Source organism: Camelus bactrianus, chromosome 17 (assembly GCF_048773025.1).
Source record: "Camelus bactrianus isolate YW-2024 breed Bactrian camel chromosome 17, ASM4877302v1, whole genome shotgun sequence".
Lineage (NCBI taxonomy): Eukaryota > Metazoa > Chordata > Mammalia > Artiodactyla > Camelidae > Camelus > Camelus bactrianus.
The window spans coordinates 6,272,711-6,287,561 of NC_133555.1; the positions used below are offsets into that span (position 1 = coordinate 6,272,711).

The following is a 14,851-nucleotide window of genomic DNA, read 5'->3' on the forward strand; positions in this document are numbered from 1 at the left end:
CCTTCCCCAGCCCCGGAGCGGAGCCTCACCTCCCAGTCCCTAGTCCCTCCGGCGCAGGCTCCTCCTCCACTGACATCAGAGCCGCAGGCGGGAGGAGGGAGCCAGCCGAGCCCGAACCGAGCCCCAGCGAGAGAGCGGGCAGGCGGGCCGGGCGCGCAGCAGCGGCGGCGGGCGTCCGGAGCTCCGCACCAGCCAACTCGGGCTTCCCAGCCAGCCCCGCGGCCGGGCAGCCGCAGGTACAGCCTGGGAGCCGCGCCGCCCCGACCCGGGGCAGTGACGGGCGGCGGGACCTCTCAGCCGCTGGTGCCTTCCCCCAAGGATGGGAGGGGGTGCCTGGGTGTGCTGGCCTCCAGATGGGCAGAGCTGGGCCTTTCTTCCCCACCTCTGTCCCAGGCCCAGCAGGTGCCAGGCGGCCGGTGGGAAACTGGGTAAAAGAAGAAGGTGGGGAGGGGTGGGGAGGGCTGTGTGTCTGCATTCAGCAGGGCCTGAATGTGGAAGGACTGGGCATTTGGGGGTGCGGATGTGTGGGGGCTGTGTTTTGGTATGCGAGTCTTAGCACAGGAGAGTGAATCAGATATGAAGCTGAGGTATGCTGATGTGTAAGGGTATCTGTCCGGGTGGGGATGTCTGGGAATCAGTATTTTTGTCGCAGACGTGTGTCCAGGTGTTGTGTGTGCTGGTATCTGGTTCAAAGGGTAGGAAGTCAGAGTTGGAGGGTATACAATTGTATACTGAGGATATTTGGAGTTAGGTGTTTAAGGAGTTGGGGTTGGATTCGGAGTTTAAGAGCTTCTAGGTGTACAGGAGCTGGAGGGTGAAGCATATGAATGAATCTGGAAGGTCTGGTATACAGGTGAGGGGTGTGTGTGTGTGTCTAGGTGTGATCTTGCTAAGGTGTGTGAGGATGTGTGTTTCGGGGTGTGAGAGAGAGGTCTTGGGGAGTGTGTTTGGATGTGAGTGCGGATGTCCTGGCGTGCATGTATGATCAGGTGTCAGAGTATCTGGGGATGGAATGTGCTGGATCTGGGGGCAGGTATTTGGGTTCAGGGGTGTGGATAAATTTTGGTGTGATGTATCTGGACATAGGGATATGTGTAGAACTGTGAGGGTCATATTTGCTAGGCCTCCAGGTGAGTTTTAAAACTCTGCCTTCAGATATTGCCATAAAGTCTCCTTTCCTATAAGTTTCTGCCCCTGGGATGGGTGGCCAGCCTCCCCCAACCCTGGGAACAAAGTCCCATTCAGGGAGTGCAATCTCACACCAGGGGCTCTAGTCAGGGTACTTTTCCTGAATTTTCCCACAGAAGAAACAGAGAAGGAAAGTGCCCTCCCTGGTCACATGGCACGCTGGGCTCTGTTTTGGCCTCTCTGCAAGCCTGCGATGGGGCTGAGAGGCTGTTTTCTGGATGGGTCCCAGTCTGCAAATTGGAAGGACCAACTAAGGGCAGCCCCCTCCAAGGCCTTTGCCTTCAGCAAGCTTAGCTAGGGTGTCATTGGGCAACTCTGGACCCAGACCCTATCCATGGCCGCCCTCAGTCTCTCCATTCTCCATCTGATAAATGGGGAGAGAAATCTCACCCTCTACTGCTGGTTGAAAGAGGTCTCAGTGGAGAGAAGTACAGGCTGGATCAGGGTGAGATGAAGCCAGGAGGGGACAGGTTGGGCAGGACCATTTCTTAGGCTGCTGGGACCCAGATGGGGAGTCAGGAGGGAGAGGGGGTAACAGGAGGCCTGGGGAGCTCCAGCTGTGGCTGCTGTTGCTGTGGTAACAGTGCAGAAGGAGCTATTTTAAAACGTGGCTGAGTTATTGCTGGAAGGCTAGGCTGCCGGAAACCTGATTTCTGAGAGGCCTGGCAGGCAGGAGGAGGGAGAGGAGACACCCCTGCGATACCCAGGGTGGGGCTAGGACATCGCTAGTTCTGGGGACGGGGGGACATTCAGGGCTGTGTGTTTCTACAAGCTGCTCTGGGGTCTTCTCTGCTGGCCTTCCAGAGGTCAGTGTCCCCCGAGTGTTTGGATTTGGAGAGTGAGAAACTGGAAGGTGAGCTGAATAAATGAATGAATGAGTGACTTTGTTGAGTAAAGAATTTTGCTGCCACCCGGAAGGATTTTCCTCTACGGATAAGGTTATGCTGAATGGATGTTGCTGAGTGAAGAAATGACTAGTGAGTGAATGAATGTTTGTTGAATGATTTTTGTCAAATGAATGACTCAAGGAGTGAATACATGTGGGCTGAATGGCCGAATGGGGCCCCCAGCGAGTTCCCACGAACAAGGCTGGGCCCCACTGAGCCTTCTTCCATTCCCCTTCCCAGGAGCCCTGGCTGTGGCCAGGGGGCAGTGGGCCATGCCAGGGACAGTGGAAGGCCCCATCTGGAAGCAGGCGGAGAACATTAGGGACATTTACGACTTCCGTGATGTTCTGGGAACGTGAGTCTCAGGGCAGGAGCAAAGAGGGAATCGTCCCTGAGCTGGTGGGTTGGGGCGGGGGTAGGGGTGGGGAAGGGCCTCACTCCTGGGCCTGGATGGCTGGGGTGGCTGAGTCCAGGGTGGTACTTCCTCTGGTCAGTTGATCACTGCTTCCTGTTTCCAGGCCCCATGGTGGCCCTGAATGGCCTGACTGGCCCTGGCTTTTCACTTCTGGCTGACAGGGGGTGGAACAGGAGCTGCTCTTGCCACAGCTCTGGGTTCCTGTGAAGAGAAGAAAGTAGAAGAGAATGAAGGAGCCAGTTTTTGAAACTTGTTGCCAAGAACTGGGGTTTCTGGCCTAGGTTTTGGAACTGAAGCTGGGCATGGCTCTTTTCTCAGCTGTAGGAATCCAGAAATGACTCAAACCTGATCTTTGCCCCTCAAGTTGATCCCAAACACGTGAGGGAGACAGACGCATGGAAAATGACAACAGGGTGTGGGCTGTGTTCCAGCTAAAGTCGGGAATGTGGACTTTGTTGAGCCCAGAGACAGCAGTGGCTTCTGTGTGGGGAAAAACTTTCTGGAGAAGGGGCCATTAGAGCTGGGGACTGAAGGATGGGTAGGAGTGCACTTGTCAGAGAGGGAGAAGGCATTCCAGGCAGAAGGAATAGCATAAGCAAAGGCTCAGAGGCATGTTATGTGCAGAAAGAGGTAAAGTCTGGTGGAGCTTATAATCAGAGGCTGGGAGAAGTGTGAAAGAAGAGGCTGAGAAGAGAGAGAAAACAGGTCATATAAGGCCTTGAAAGCCAAGCTAAGGAGACTGGACTTAATCCTACAAGCCATAGGAAGACATTTAAGACTTTTTGGTAGATTTGCAATTCAGTTGGAGATGGACAAGACCAGAAATCAGCAGTCAGGCTATTACAGTCACTAGTTATTCTGATGATTGAGATTTCACCATGAGAGATGATTTTCTTTATGACTTCTTAACCCAGGGAAAGCAAAGAGTCCTCGAAAGAATACTCTAGTAAACTCTTCTTAATCAGTGAACTTTAATGCAAGTGAGTGTGTTTGTTCCTTTCTAAGAGCCTGTTAGAAGCACTTCTCAAACTTCAGTGAGCATACACCAGAGGATCTTGTTAAAAGGCAGATTCTGATTTAATATGTCTAGGGTGGGTGGGGCCTGAGACTCCACACTTCTAAATAGTTCCCAGGTGATGTTGATGGTTCTTCATTGTTCTAAAGGGAGTTAAATAAGCCATGACTCAAATTGGCTTCTGCAGAGAAAGGAATGAATCTGTCATGCACATAATAAAAAGCCTAGTGGGTAAACTTTAGGAACGGCTGAATCCAGGGGCTCACATGATGTTATCAGGAAATTGTCTTTGACTGTTTCTCAGCTCTGATTTCCTTTGTGTTGGCTTCATTCTCAAGCAGGGTCTCCCCCAGTGATAGCAAAGATGCTCCAGGTTTACATCCTAGTAGCTTAGCAGGAAAGAGCACCTACCTCGTTCTCAAAGTGCCAGTAACCTGGCTTACATCACAGGACCCAATTACTGTGGCCAGGGGATAGACTACTCTGATTGGCTAGGCTGGGTCACTTCTGACACCAGGGTGGTGAATGAGTCAGGGAAGGAGGCGCACCCCACCTCCATGGTCTGAGGGTGGTCACATAACCCATAGAGGGATGGAGGAGAGGCTGGAGGGAAGCTGAGGTCCCAGTTTCCCACCTCATGAATCCCTTTCCCTGCAGAGGGGCCTTCTCGGAGGTGATCCTGGCGGAAGACAAGAGGACTCAGAAGCTGGTGGCCATCAAATGTATCGCCAAGAAGGCTCTGGAGGGCAAGGAGGGCAGCATGGAGAATGAGATCGCTGTCCTGCACAAGTGCGTGGCCCACGTCCTGTCCCTGTCCTAACCCCTCCCGTTCTCCTCCTACCTGTGCTTTGGGCCAATCATCTAACCTCTCTGAGCCTCAAATTGCTCGTGTGTAAAATGGGGTCATAATCTCCACTTGGTAGGGGTGTAGAGCGCATCAGAGGTCCTTTATTCCAAGTGCCTGGCACAACAGCTAACATGACAGATGTGACTGAGATGCCACTGCTTATTTACCGTAATTTAAAGTCCAATCAGATCTAAAAGTCAATCCTTGACCTTATCTTGAACCCATTTATCTCAACTGATGTTGTCTCTAGATCTACCTCACGTTCTCCCCACATATTAAAACACTCAGCAAGTTTAAAAATGCCTGTCTGCTGGCGCCCTGACTCAATCAACAACCCCACGTGGTCTCTGAATTGATCATGCTGATGGGAAACCTGCTGCCCTCGCTGTAAAGCTTATATACAATCTTCACTTCCAGCCTCTCCCCTGAGCTTTCCAACCACCCTGGGCAGGGATGAAATAATCATTTCCACTACTGGTCATGGAGATTGAGGCCCAGAGAGGGCAGCGGACTTAACTTGCCCAAGGTCACACAGCAAGTCTGTGGCAGAGCCAGATCTTCCATCAAACTCAGTCACCATCACTGGTTCATTTACTGAGTGTTTACTGTGTGCCAGACACTGTGCCAAGATTCTTACCTGCATTTTCTCAAGTGATCCTCACCCCAGCACTCTGAGAGAAGTACTCTCATTGGCTTCATATTACAGATGAAGACACTGAGGCTCAGAGGGGTTACACTCAATTCAATGACTACTGGTGAGCAGCTTCTCTGCACCCGGTGCTGGAGGAACAATGGTGAGCAGGTTAAGGCTCCCAGTCTCATGAGGATGATGTTCCAGTGGGGAGGCTGACAAATTTATAAACACAGATGTTAAAATCATATACTGATCAGTGCTATGAGGTGCTGAAAAGACTTGCCCCCCCATCCCCCAGCATGAGGCAGAGGCAGATGAGGACCCAGGTCTGTCCAGTGCCAGAGCCCAGTGTTAACCTCTGTGCCCTCCTGCTCCTGCTACACTATAATAAATCATGGTAAATCAGCTTTTCCGTTTGGGACCCAGATCATTGATTTGTTCTACCCAGGTTTGCAGGCGATGGTCTTCAAGATGAGGGTGGGAAGGTGGCTGAGCTGTCCTCAGCTCTGAACCAACTGACTTCTCCTTTCAGGATCAAGCACCCCAACATTGTAGCCCTGGACGACATCTACGAGAGTGGGGGACACCTCTACCTCATCATGCAGCTGTGAGTGGCCCAGCCCCTGCTTCACACCTCTCCCCGCTGCCCCCGCCCTGGCCTCTCTGCCTCCCCTGCTCTCTTGGCGACTGCTCTGTTCCCGGATGCAGGGTGTCGGGCGGAGAGCTGTTTGACCGAATTGTGGAAAAAGGCTTCTACACAGAGCGGGATGCCAGCCGCCTCATCTTCCAGGTGCTGGATGCCGTCAAGTACCTGCACGACCTGGGCATCGTACACCGGGACCTCAAGGTGGGGGGTGAGGGTGTGTGGGGAGCTGGGGCACCCAGGGGTGGGGCTTCTGCAAACTCCTGTGGGATCTTAGGCACCTCTCACCCCCTTGCTGAGCCTTGGCTTCCCATCTGCAAAAATGACCCTGTAAGCCCTAAGCTGCCCGCGCCCCACTCCAGCTCAGACACTCAAGTGGACACAAAGGTGAATTGTGCTATTATTGTATTCCAACCATGTGAAGCAGCTGTGAAGCCACAGTGGCTTCTGGGGGACCCGCTGTTTCTCAGGGGGTGCTTGGGGAGTTAGAAAGTTCTCCTGGCTTCTGGCCATCTCTGACTGTCCCTTCCCCGCCCTCCCACCCTCCCAGCCAGAGAATCTGCTGTACTACAGCCTGGATGAAGACTCCAAGATCATGATCTCCGACTTTGGACTCTCCAAGATGGAGGACCCCAGCAGTGTGCTCTCCACGGCCTGCGGGACCCCAGGATACGTGGGTGCGGAGGGCTCTGGGCTGGGACTGCGGGTTGGGGAGGAACCAAGAGCTGCAGGGCAGAGATTTGTCACCAATATGTCCCCTTCCCTCCACAGCCCCTGAGGTGCTGGCCCAGAAGCCCTACAGCAAGGCGGTGGATTGCTGGTCCATTGGGGTCATCGCCTATATCCTGTGAGTGGGGGCTTGGCCACGGGGGACGTGGCTCTAAAGTTCTCCTCTCCCCTACTTTGCTCTCTTCTTCCTCTCTGCTATTTCTTCCTTCCTGCCATCCACATTTATATCTATCAATCAATGACTAACATTTCATTCAATAGATACTAGGTTTCTGGCACTGTGTGCAGCACTGGAGATTTAGCAGAGAGCAAACAGACAAAGTGCCTGTCCTCAGGGAGCAGACACTCTAGTACGAGAGACAGACCATAAACAAGTAAATAAATCTATAAAATAATGTCAGGTGGTAAGAAATATTATGAAGAAAAAGCCAGCAGGGTAGGGAGATGGGGATGGGATGCTATTTTAGAGGAGGAGGTCAGGGAGGCCCTTCTGAGGAGGTGGCATTTGAGTGGCATCCTGAATGAAGTGAGGGAGCCAGACACTGAGGTGTGGAGGGAGAGTGGTTTAGGCAGACAGAACAGCAAGTACAAAGGTCTTGAGGGAGGAGAGATGGTGGCGTGTTAAGGAACAGAAAGCCAGTGTAGCTGGACAGGAGTGAGCAAGGCAGAGAGGGGTAGGTTTCCCTCCTTTGTAAAGGGGGAAACTCCTTCCGGCGGGTCCTGCCTGACCCTTAAAACTGCCCCAAGCTCCATCCCGGAGCCAATGCGTGCACTGAAAGTGGAAATGAGAATGTTTCTCCATGCCCAGGCTCTGTGGTTACCCTCCCTTCTACGACGAGAATGATGCCAAACTCTTTGAACAGATTTTGAAGGCCGAGTATGAGTTCGACTCTCCTTACTGGGACGACATCTCTGACTCTGGTATCTGGGGTCCTGCTTTCTTCCCCTGGGTGCCTTCCTCATCTGCTTTGCGGGGCTCCTCACTGCCTTCCTTTGGTCAGATCCACCCCCCTAGACTAAGAGCCGTCTTCGAGGCCAGACACCCTACCCCGGGTGCTTTCCTCTGCCTGGCCCCTGGACTGAGAAACTGTAGGCATTCATCCATTCAGTCCTCAAACAGTATTTTTGAAAATACCTCCCCCACTGACTTCCTAATGTCTAGAACATCACCATTAATGTTTTCATCTGTCCTTTTGTGCCTTCAATTAGTATGCAAAGCCGTGTAGCCATTATCAATCATTTACACATCAGTGTAAATACACAGAGTATAATATGTTTTCCTTAAGGGAGAGAGGAGAGTGCTGGAGGGCTGGGGTGGGGCAGGGGCTTAGAGAAAGAGGACAGAGGGGTGGGGCGGTGCATAGGCAGATCCAGCCTCCATCAACACCAGATCAGACCTGAGGAGGTGGGTTCTATCTTGGGGGTGTTCTCAGGCACCACCATGCTGTCTTTGCTCTTGTCTTGGGGGTTCAGCCAAAGACTTCATCCGGCACTTGATGGAGAAGGATCCAGAGAAGAGGTTCACCTGTGAGCAGGCCTTGCAGCACCCGTGGTGAGAGCTCCTACAAGCTGTGGGCTGGGGGTGTGTGGGGCCCCCAGGCCTGCCTCTGCCTTCACTGACAACCTTCCACACACACCTATCCTAGGATTGCAGGAGATACGGCTCTAGATAAGAATATTCACCAGTCAGTGAGCGAGCAGATCAAGAAGAACTTTGCCAAGAGCAAGTGGAAGGTGAGCCCATGTCCCTAGACCTGGGTCCCAGCCTCCCCAGGCCTCCCCCCCACTCCCATCCAGGCCTCAGCTCACACAGCAGCTACCACCAAGTGGCGCACACAGTCAATGCTCCGCGATGCTACTGAAGAAACGCATTCACTCATTTAGTGCTCCGTGACACCTACTCTACTCCAGTGATGGTCTGTGACTTCCAAGTCTAGAGGGAGAACAGCGTATAATTCTTAAGGAGACATCTAATCCAAGCTACGGGGTCCTTGAAGGGGTATAAAGGTGGTAAGGACATGATAGACTTGTTGGACTGACAGCCAAGTAGGAATTAGTCAGGCACAGCAGAATGAGGTCTGCGGCAGAGGGAACTAGTGTGCAGAGGGCCAGGGGCAAGAGGGAGTGTGGTCATTCAGGGCAGTGCAAGTGCTAAGCCTGGCTGGACTGGAGGGGCTACAGGGAGGAGCCCAGGCTGGAGACACAGGTTGGGGCCAGGCTGCTTGGGGGCTCGAGGGCCACGGTGGAGCACTGATGTGATCCTGAGGGCGCCGAGGAGCCCCAGGATTTTCAGCAGGAACTTGCCCTTTAGAAAGGATGCAGAGATGCACAGAGGGAAGGTTGGGAGACCCCTTAGGGGGCTGTGGCAGAGGTGTAGTCAGGAGACGGTGAGGGCTTGGACCAGAGCAGTGGCAATGGGAACAGAGAACACTGGTTGGTTCAGAAGTCGTTTGGGAGGCAAAATTGACGAGAAGTGATGGTAAGAATCAATGCTGGGGGAGAGAGGAGGAGATATCCAGGGCTGGCCTAAGATTCTGGTTAGGGACAAGGTGGATGGTGATCACAGGGGCAGAAACTTGTTTTGGAGGATGACTGGTTTGGGATATGGTGATTTTGGGGGACAGCTCTGTGGATAGGTTGAACAGAGAATGCTACATACACATCTGGGCAAGTTACTTAACCTCTCTGTGCCTTGGTCTCCTCCTTTGACAACGGTGACAGTAATAGTGCCCACCTCAAAGACATTCGTGAAGATTAAGTGGATTACTATGTAAAGTGCTTAGAATAATGCCTGACACATAATGCTATATGAAGTGTTTACTATTGTGTGAATACAAATTAATTATATATAAAGTTATATATGTCTGTTTATATAGATATATTTTTATATATGTGTGAGTGTGTGTCAATATATAATACAGCTGAATATAATTTAATAAAATCTTGTAGAGGTTTCAGGGGTTTTTAGGGGATCAACCAATATCCCCTGAATGAAAACAACAGAACCGCGGCAAGAATTCCACCACCAGACCCCGCCCCACAATTCCCCACTCTCTCAGAAGTCCCTCTCCCTCTTGTCCCCGCAGCAAGCCTTCAATGCCACGGCCGTGGTGCGGCACATGAGGAAGCTACAGCTGGGCACCAGCCAGGATGGGCAGGGACAGACGGCGAGCCACGGGGAGCTGCTGACATCAGCAGCCGGGGGTGAGGACCAGGGCTCTGTGGAAGGGTGTGGGCGGTCCACAGAGGGCACCTGGGCCAGAGTGCACTGTCTAATACAGCCAGCTCTGCTGTCTCTCCCTTTGTAGGGCCAGCGGCTGGCTGCTGCTGTCGAGACTGCTGCGTGGAGCCTGGCCCAGAACTGCCCCCCACGATGCCCCCCACGCTGCCCCCCCAGCTCTAGGGGCTTGGATCTGGGGTCAGGAGCCCCTGTGTGGGAAGGGTCAGGGGCAGCCTGCTCCCCCTCCCTCCCTGAACTGGCAGGTTACCCGGCCCCCCTCCCTGCACCCCTTTCCCTACCACACCTCCACTGCATTTTCCATACAAATGTTTCTATTTTATTGTTCCTTCTTGTAATAAAGGGAAGAGGTTAAAACCACAGGTAGCTCTGTTTCCCCTGACAATCCACACCCTATATTGTTGAGCAAACTGCTTGATTTGAGGGTGCCTGATCCCTGTGGTAGTTGCAGGGAGCCCCCTTTCCAACAAGACCGGATTGGGGAGAGAAGTGCGGGATGGAGGGGGAGGTGTTTGGGGAATCCCTGTATCCAGTGCCCCCACCTAGCCTTCCGGCCCCATGCGTCTCTTTCTGCGCTTTGCTGGTGGCTCCTGAGCTCGGCGGGTGTGGCGCAGGTCAGCACTGAACAGCACCTGAGGGGAGTGGGGGGGACTCAGAGGGCACACTGGGCTCAGGGCCAGTGGGGCTGGCGGCAGTGTAGGGAGCTAGAAGCGCTCATGAGGGACAGGGCCAGGGCAACGAGAGTCCACTGGACTCAGGGCTGGGGGAGAAGTTGTATAGGGTCTGGGCTAGAGGAGGAAGGGACACCTAGGGACACTCACTGCTTGGGCCCAGCCAGCATAAGGTCCCCACAGGCTCCGGAAAAAGTTTCCTAAACCAGAAGTGATGAGGTGACATTAATTGGCCCCTCCAGCTCCCCACCCACAAGGGTGGGGCTTCAGGGAGAGGTGTGGGAAGTTCCCACCACCTCAGCCCACTGCCAGCCCTGACAGCCCGCTCTCTCTCCTTACCCAGTTCCTTGTTGGCTTGGGGGCTCGGACCTTTGGCCCGGGTGGTAGTGGGGTGCCAGCTGTAGTCACGCTGGGCGATCTGCCACATGTGGATGTCCACAGGCACAGCCTGGGGCTTGTCTAGGGCCATCAAGCAGATGCAGTCGGCCACCTTTGATAGATACAGAGTGAGCCACAGAGGAGGAATGGCAGGACCCAGCCAGCAACTTCCTTCTAACCCCAAAGCCAGCTGCTTCCTTCTCTATACTGAAGTTACTATTATTGTATTTTCTATTAATAATTTAAAAAGCAGCTATGATGAGAGTGCTGGCTTTCCGCAGACAAGAAAACTGAGATTCTGAAGGGTGAAGTGACTTGGCCAAAGTTACACTGCTAGGAAGAGTCATAACCAAGATTTACTGCTGGGCTGGAGTTCAGGGCCAATTAAAAATGGTTCTTTAAACAAAAACTCATTTCTAAACTACACAGAACTATAAAAAAGAAACCACTAAATGCCAAATTTCCAATTATCTTACTGATAGCTAACCCTGTTGATATTAAACAAAAAGTTTTATAAGTACGTATAATTTTAAGAGAAGAACAAGATGAAAAGTGGAAACATCTCATCTGTCTTCCCAAAGGAAACCATTCTTAAGTTTCCTGTAATTCCTTCCAGAAATTTCCACATACATATAGCAGTGTATATATGTACTTGAACAAATGGTTTTTCTAAAAATGCATTCAAAGTGCAATCAATGTCTTTTATACCTTTGCAGCACTCTGCATTTTCTCTAATAAAACATCTGCTGGTATCCTTTATCCTTCCCGCTCTGCCTCCAGAAGCCAAGCCCACATTCAACTCTCAGGCCTGCCTTGTCTCCAACTCTGCCACTCTCTGCATGGGTGGTAAGGCCAGCTCCTACCCCCTGGGGCCTCACCTTGGTGCCTACCCCTGGCAGGGTGCAGAGGGCCTTGTGTGCCTCCTCGTAGGGGGCCTTGCGCAGCTGCTGCAGCCAGGGAAGTCCGCCCCGTTCTTCCAGGATGGCTCGGGCACTGGCACTCACGTAACGGGCACGGTACCCCAGGCCCAACTTTCTGAGCTGAGCTTCCACCTCCGGCCCTGGGGGAGGGTGGGGAGGACAGCAGGGGTCAAGCATTCTCAAATCCTTCCTATCCTCAGGCTAGTGTGTGAGCCTTCCACCCCATAGGAATGCTTTTCCTAAGCACCTCTCTCCCACCTCAGCACCTTCTGGGAGACCCCAGGACACTTGCATGTACAAAGGAAAGGGGTAAGGCCTGGGTTCTGCCCCTCTACAAATGTTTTCTGAGTACCTACTATGCTTTGTGCATTGGGGCAGATACTGAGAATGACTTGCTGCCCTGGAGGAACACCCCCATTGAATTCCTTAACCTTTCCAAAGGGCGTGCACATTTATGATGTTAAAAAAAATAGCCATAATAATAGCAACAACTTCCGTTATCAAGTGCTGGGTATCACGCTGGAGCAAAGTGCTTTAGGTACATTATCACGCTTATTTTTCTCAAGGACCCTGACAACAATTCCCCATTTTACAGATGGAGAAAATGAGGGCTTAGAAGAGGTCAAATAAAAACTTGCTCAAGAAAGGACATGATGCTGGGTCACAGCGACTCTTTTCTCACTGTGTCTTTTGCTAAAATGACCTTTTTATTATAAATAAAAGATAATTTGGGGGGAAAAAAAGGAACAGACATGGTAGAGGTGGGATCTTGCACTGAGGTCTGGGACACCAAGCCTGTGCTCTTAACCCATAATACTACCCTACCTCATGATTATTTTATTCATCCCTCAAATCCTTCTGGATAAAAACTGTTCCATAAACAAGAGAAACTTGGAGAGTTGAATGAATTTCTGGAGGTCTTTATAACTACTGAGCTGGAAGCTGAGACCCAAGATTGGGTTTCTGAGCATCAAAAACATTCTCTTTTCTCTGGAGGGGGCTGTCTCCTTGCTATACAGTCCCCAGGCACTTCCTCTAGCTTACTTCTCACATCTGACAACTGACATATTTGCTTCTTTAAGACGACTGCCCCACAGAGCTGCAAGGAAAAACATGTGTGTTTTTGGATACAGAATTGTTGTCAAACACTGTGCTAGGTGCAGTCTGTGTATTCCTTTAATCAACGCTCGTGACAACGCTGATAGAGGCTACTGTTATCCTATTCAGCGGATTAAGAAACTAAGGCACAGAGAGGCTAAATAATGTGCTCAAGGTCATACAGCTAGAAGTCCAGTGCCAGAGCTCAGATTCAGATTCAGGCAGTCTGTCTCCTGCTGATGGGGTCCTGTTGCAGGAGTTGCACACCTGGGGACAAGAATGTGTGCTCTTAATCCCAAGCTACTGTACACTGTATATAGATGTTTTCTGATGAGCCATTGAACCCATGGGGCAAAAAGCACAGGTGCTGACATTTCAGGGACAGATAAGGAAGACGAGATATACCTGGGGCTAATCAGATGAGGCAGGGTGGTTCTGGATGAAGGCAGTGTTTGGGAAGGCATGAAGCTCTGAGATGGGAGACAGGCACCAGGGGAGTCCTGAACAAACCCTTAAAGCTGTTGGAGGGCTTGGGGGCAATCTACTCACCAGCCAGGGCCTGCAGGCTGGGGAAGCCATAGTAGGTGACATCATCAAGCTGGAGGAGCCGAGGTCCGAAGGCCTGGCAGAGCCGCTCCACCATGCCAGTGATACGGACAATGTTGTTGTTGGAGGAACAGATGAAGGAGAAAAGGCATTCAATGGGGTCCTGTTGCAGGAGTCGCACACCTGGGGACCAGAAAGCATCTGCTGTTGGGAGTGGCCTCCTCTCATCCTCAGATCCTAGGCACCAAGGCTCCAGGGGGATCCCAGGGGAATGAGAGTCAGCTTTATTAGAGATAGAAACACTCGAGCTCTCATTCCTCATAGCATCTTGTGAGGTCTGGGTTATCATCCCACTCCACAGATGAAGAAGCCACAATGTAAGCACTATGAGGGTGGGGATTTGTGCCTGTTTTGTTCACTGTTGTATCCCCAGTCACAAAGAAGATGCTCTGTAAACATTTAAAAGAATGAAAGATGTCACCAGCCCCAGGTCACACAGCCAGGATTTGGCTCAATCTCCTTGTCACTCCACTATGGTGGTCAGCAGGACAGTAATAACAATAATAATAATTACTATGTGTCAGGAACTAATCTCAGCACTTTACATGTATTAGCTTCTTTAATCCTTGTAAAACTATGAGGTAGAGATAATCCTCATTTTACAGATGGTGAAATTGAGTACCTTAACCAAATTACAACCACCCCAACCCATGCTCCAGGCCCTACACTCACCTTGGAATTTCTGAGCCACCTTTTGAAAGTGGGGGTCCACGGAACTCCAATGGTGGTACAGTTGAGCTAGGTTGACATCCAGCTGGAAGTACTGTCGCACAGCCTTTAGCTCTTCCAGTGTGGGTTTGCCAGCCCGGCCCTTGTCCCCTCGGTACACAGTGCAGTAGAGCTGCTCCTCAGTCTGGGTCAGTGTCCATACCTGGTCCGCCAGCACGCCACTCCAGTGCGCAGGGCTTTGCTCCATCCACCTGAGCCCCCAGGCACATGGCAGCCCTAGCATTCAGTCCCTTCCTGCACGCTTTGGGGCCCTCCCACCCTATAGCTGCTCCGTATACAAAACTGATTTACAAATTACAAAAAATGCTTTCTTTTACATCGATTATATAATTTAATGATCGCAACAAAATTGCGCAGGCTTACTACCTGCGTAATTATATACGAGGTAAACAGGGTCACTACCCGTGCCTTAGTCTCTTGTATCCCATAGTTTCCTTCTATTACCCACAACGTTCCTTTGCACCCCTGATCTGCAGTAGTAGGAGTCAGGAGCCAGGACCACTCACCGGAAAGACTGTCCAGAAGCCAGAATCAGGTCCAAACGCAGCTCAGTGCGTGAACAGGGGATGGAGGCCCACAGAGCAGGGACGGAGGCTAGAGTACGATGCCCCATGCTACCCGGCAGAAGGGAGAGGGCTAACATTTCCACGTCTGGACCCGCCCCATTACGGACCCGCCCTCTCAGAACAGCTCCTCTCGCAGCCAAGAGGCCACACCCCCACTAAGGCCACGCTTCTCAAAGCCACGCCCACCAAGTCCTGGACTCTGAATTCTTAAGGCCCGCCCAGTTTTATTTAATTCCTCCACTCCCCGCAGGCCCCGCCCCTTGCCGTCTCCCAAAGCCCCGTCCCCC

The 14,851-nt window shown here is 51.9% G+C and overlaps 2 protein-coding genes across 15 annotated transcripts in view; one reads left to right on the forward strand and one right to left on the reverse strand.

The window, feature by feature from the left end:
- Positions 1–14,845, reverse strand: part of OGG1 (8-oxoguanine DNA glycosylase) — a 34,412-nt gene extending 19,567 nt beyond the window's left edge. For 5 of the 13 annotated variants that reach the window (XR_012499842.1, XR_012499841.1, XR_012499843.1 and 2 more), the window contains exons 1-6: positions 14,505–14,842; positions 13,942–14,189; positions 13,213–13,392; positions 11,524–11,705; positions 10,607–10,757; positions 2,514–2,691 (exon numbers count right to left, since the gene is read on the reverse strand). Coding sequence is in view for 4 of the 13 variants with exons in the window: in XM_074344378.1 (XP_074200479.1) it covers positions 2,514–2,691; positions 10,607–10,757; positions 11,524–11,705; positions 13,213–13,392; positions 13,942–14,189; positions 14,505–14,641 (1,076 nt within the window). In the remaining 9 variants the exon portion in view is untranslated. Of the gene's footprint in view, positions 1–2,513; positions 2,692–4,989; positions 5,199–9,892; positions 10,229–10,417; positions 10,758–11,523; positions 11,706–11,727; positions 12,931–13,212; positions 13,393–13,941; positions 14,190–14,504 lie in introns of those variants that run through there. The other 8 variants (XR_835159.3, XR_006724264.2, XM_010953012.3 and 5 more) reach the window with 8 other exon arrangements.
- On the forward strand, positions 24–9,956 carry CAMK1 (calcium/calmodulin dependent protein kinase I). Of its 2 annotated transcripts, none has more exons than XM_074344380.1 (12): positions 24–236; positions 2,316–2,430; positions 4,163–4,294; positions 5,519–5,593; positions 5,695–5,833; positions 6,180–6,306; positions 6,401–6,476; positions 7,167–7,279; positions 7,832–7,910; positions 8,005–8,092; positions 9,445–9,562; positions 9,640–9,956. In XM_074344380.1, exons 2-12 carry the CDS (start codon positions 2,348–2,350, stop codon positions 9,759–9,761), a joined length of 1,152 nt encoding a protein of 383 aa, XP_074200481.1. In that variant the 5' UTR covers positions 24–236; positions 2,316–2,347; the 3' UTR covers positions 9,762–9,956. The 2 variants fall into 2 exon arrangements, with proteins under 2 accessions (XP_074200481.1, XP_074200482.1); XM_074344381.1 differs by having other exon boundaries at positions 39–236; positions 9,667–9,956.
- Positions 14,846–14,851: the final 6 nt, after the last annotated feature.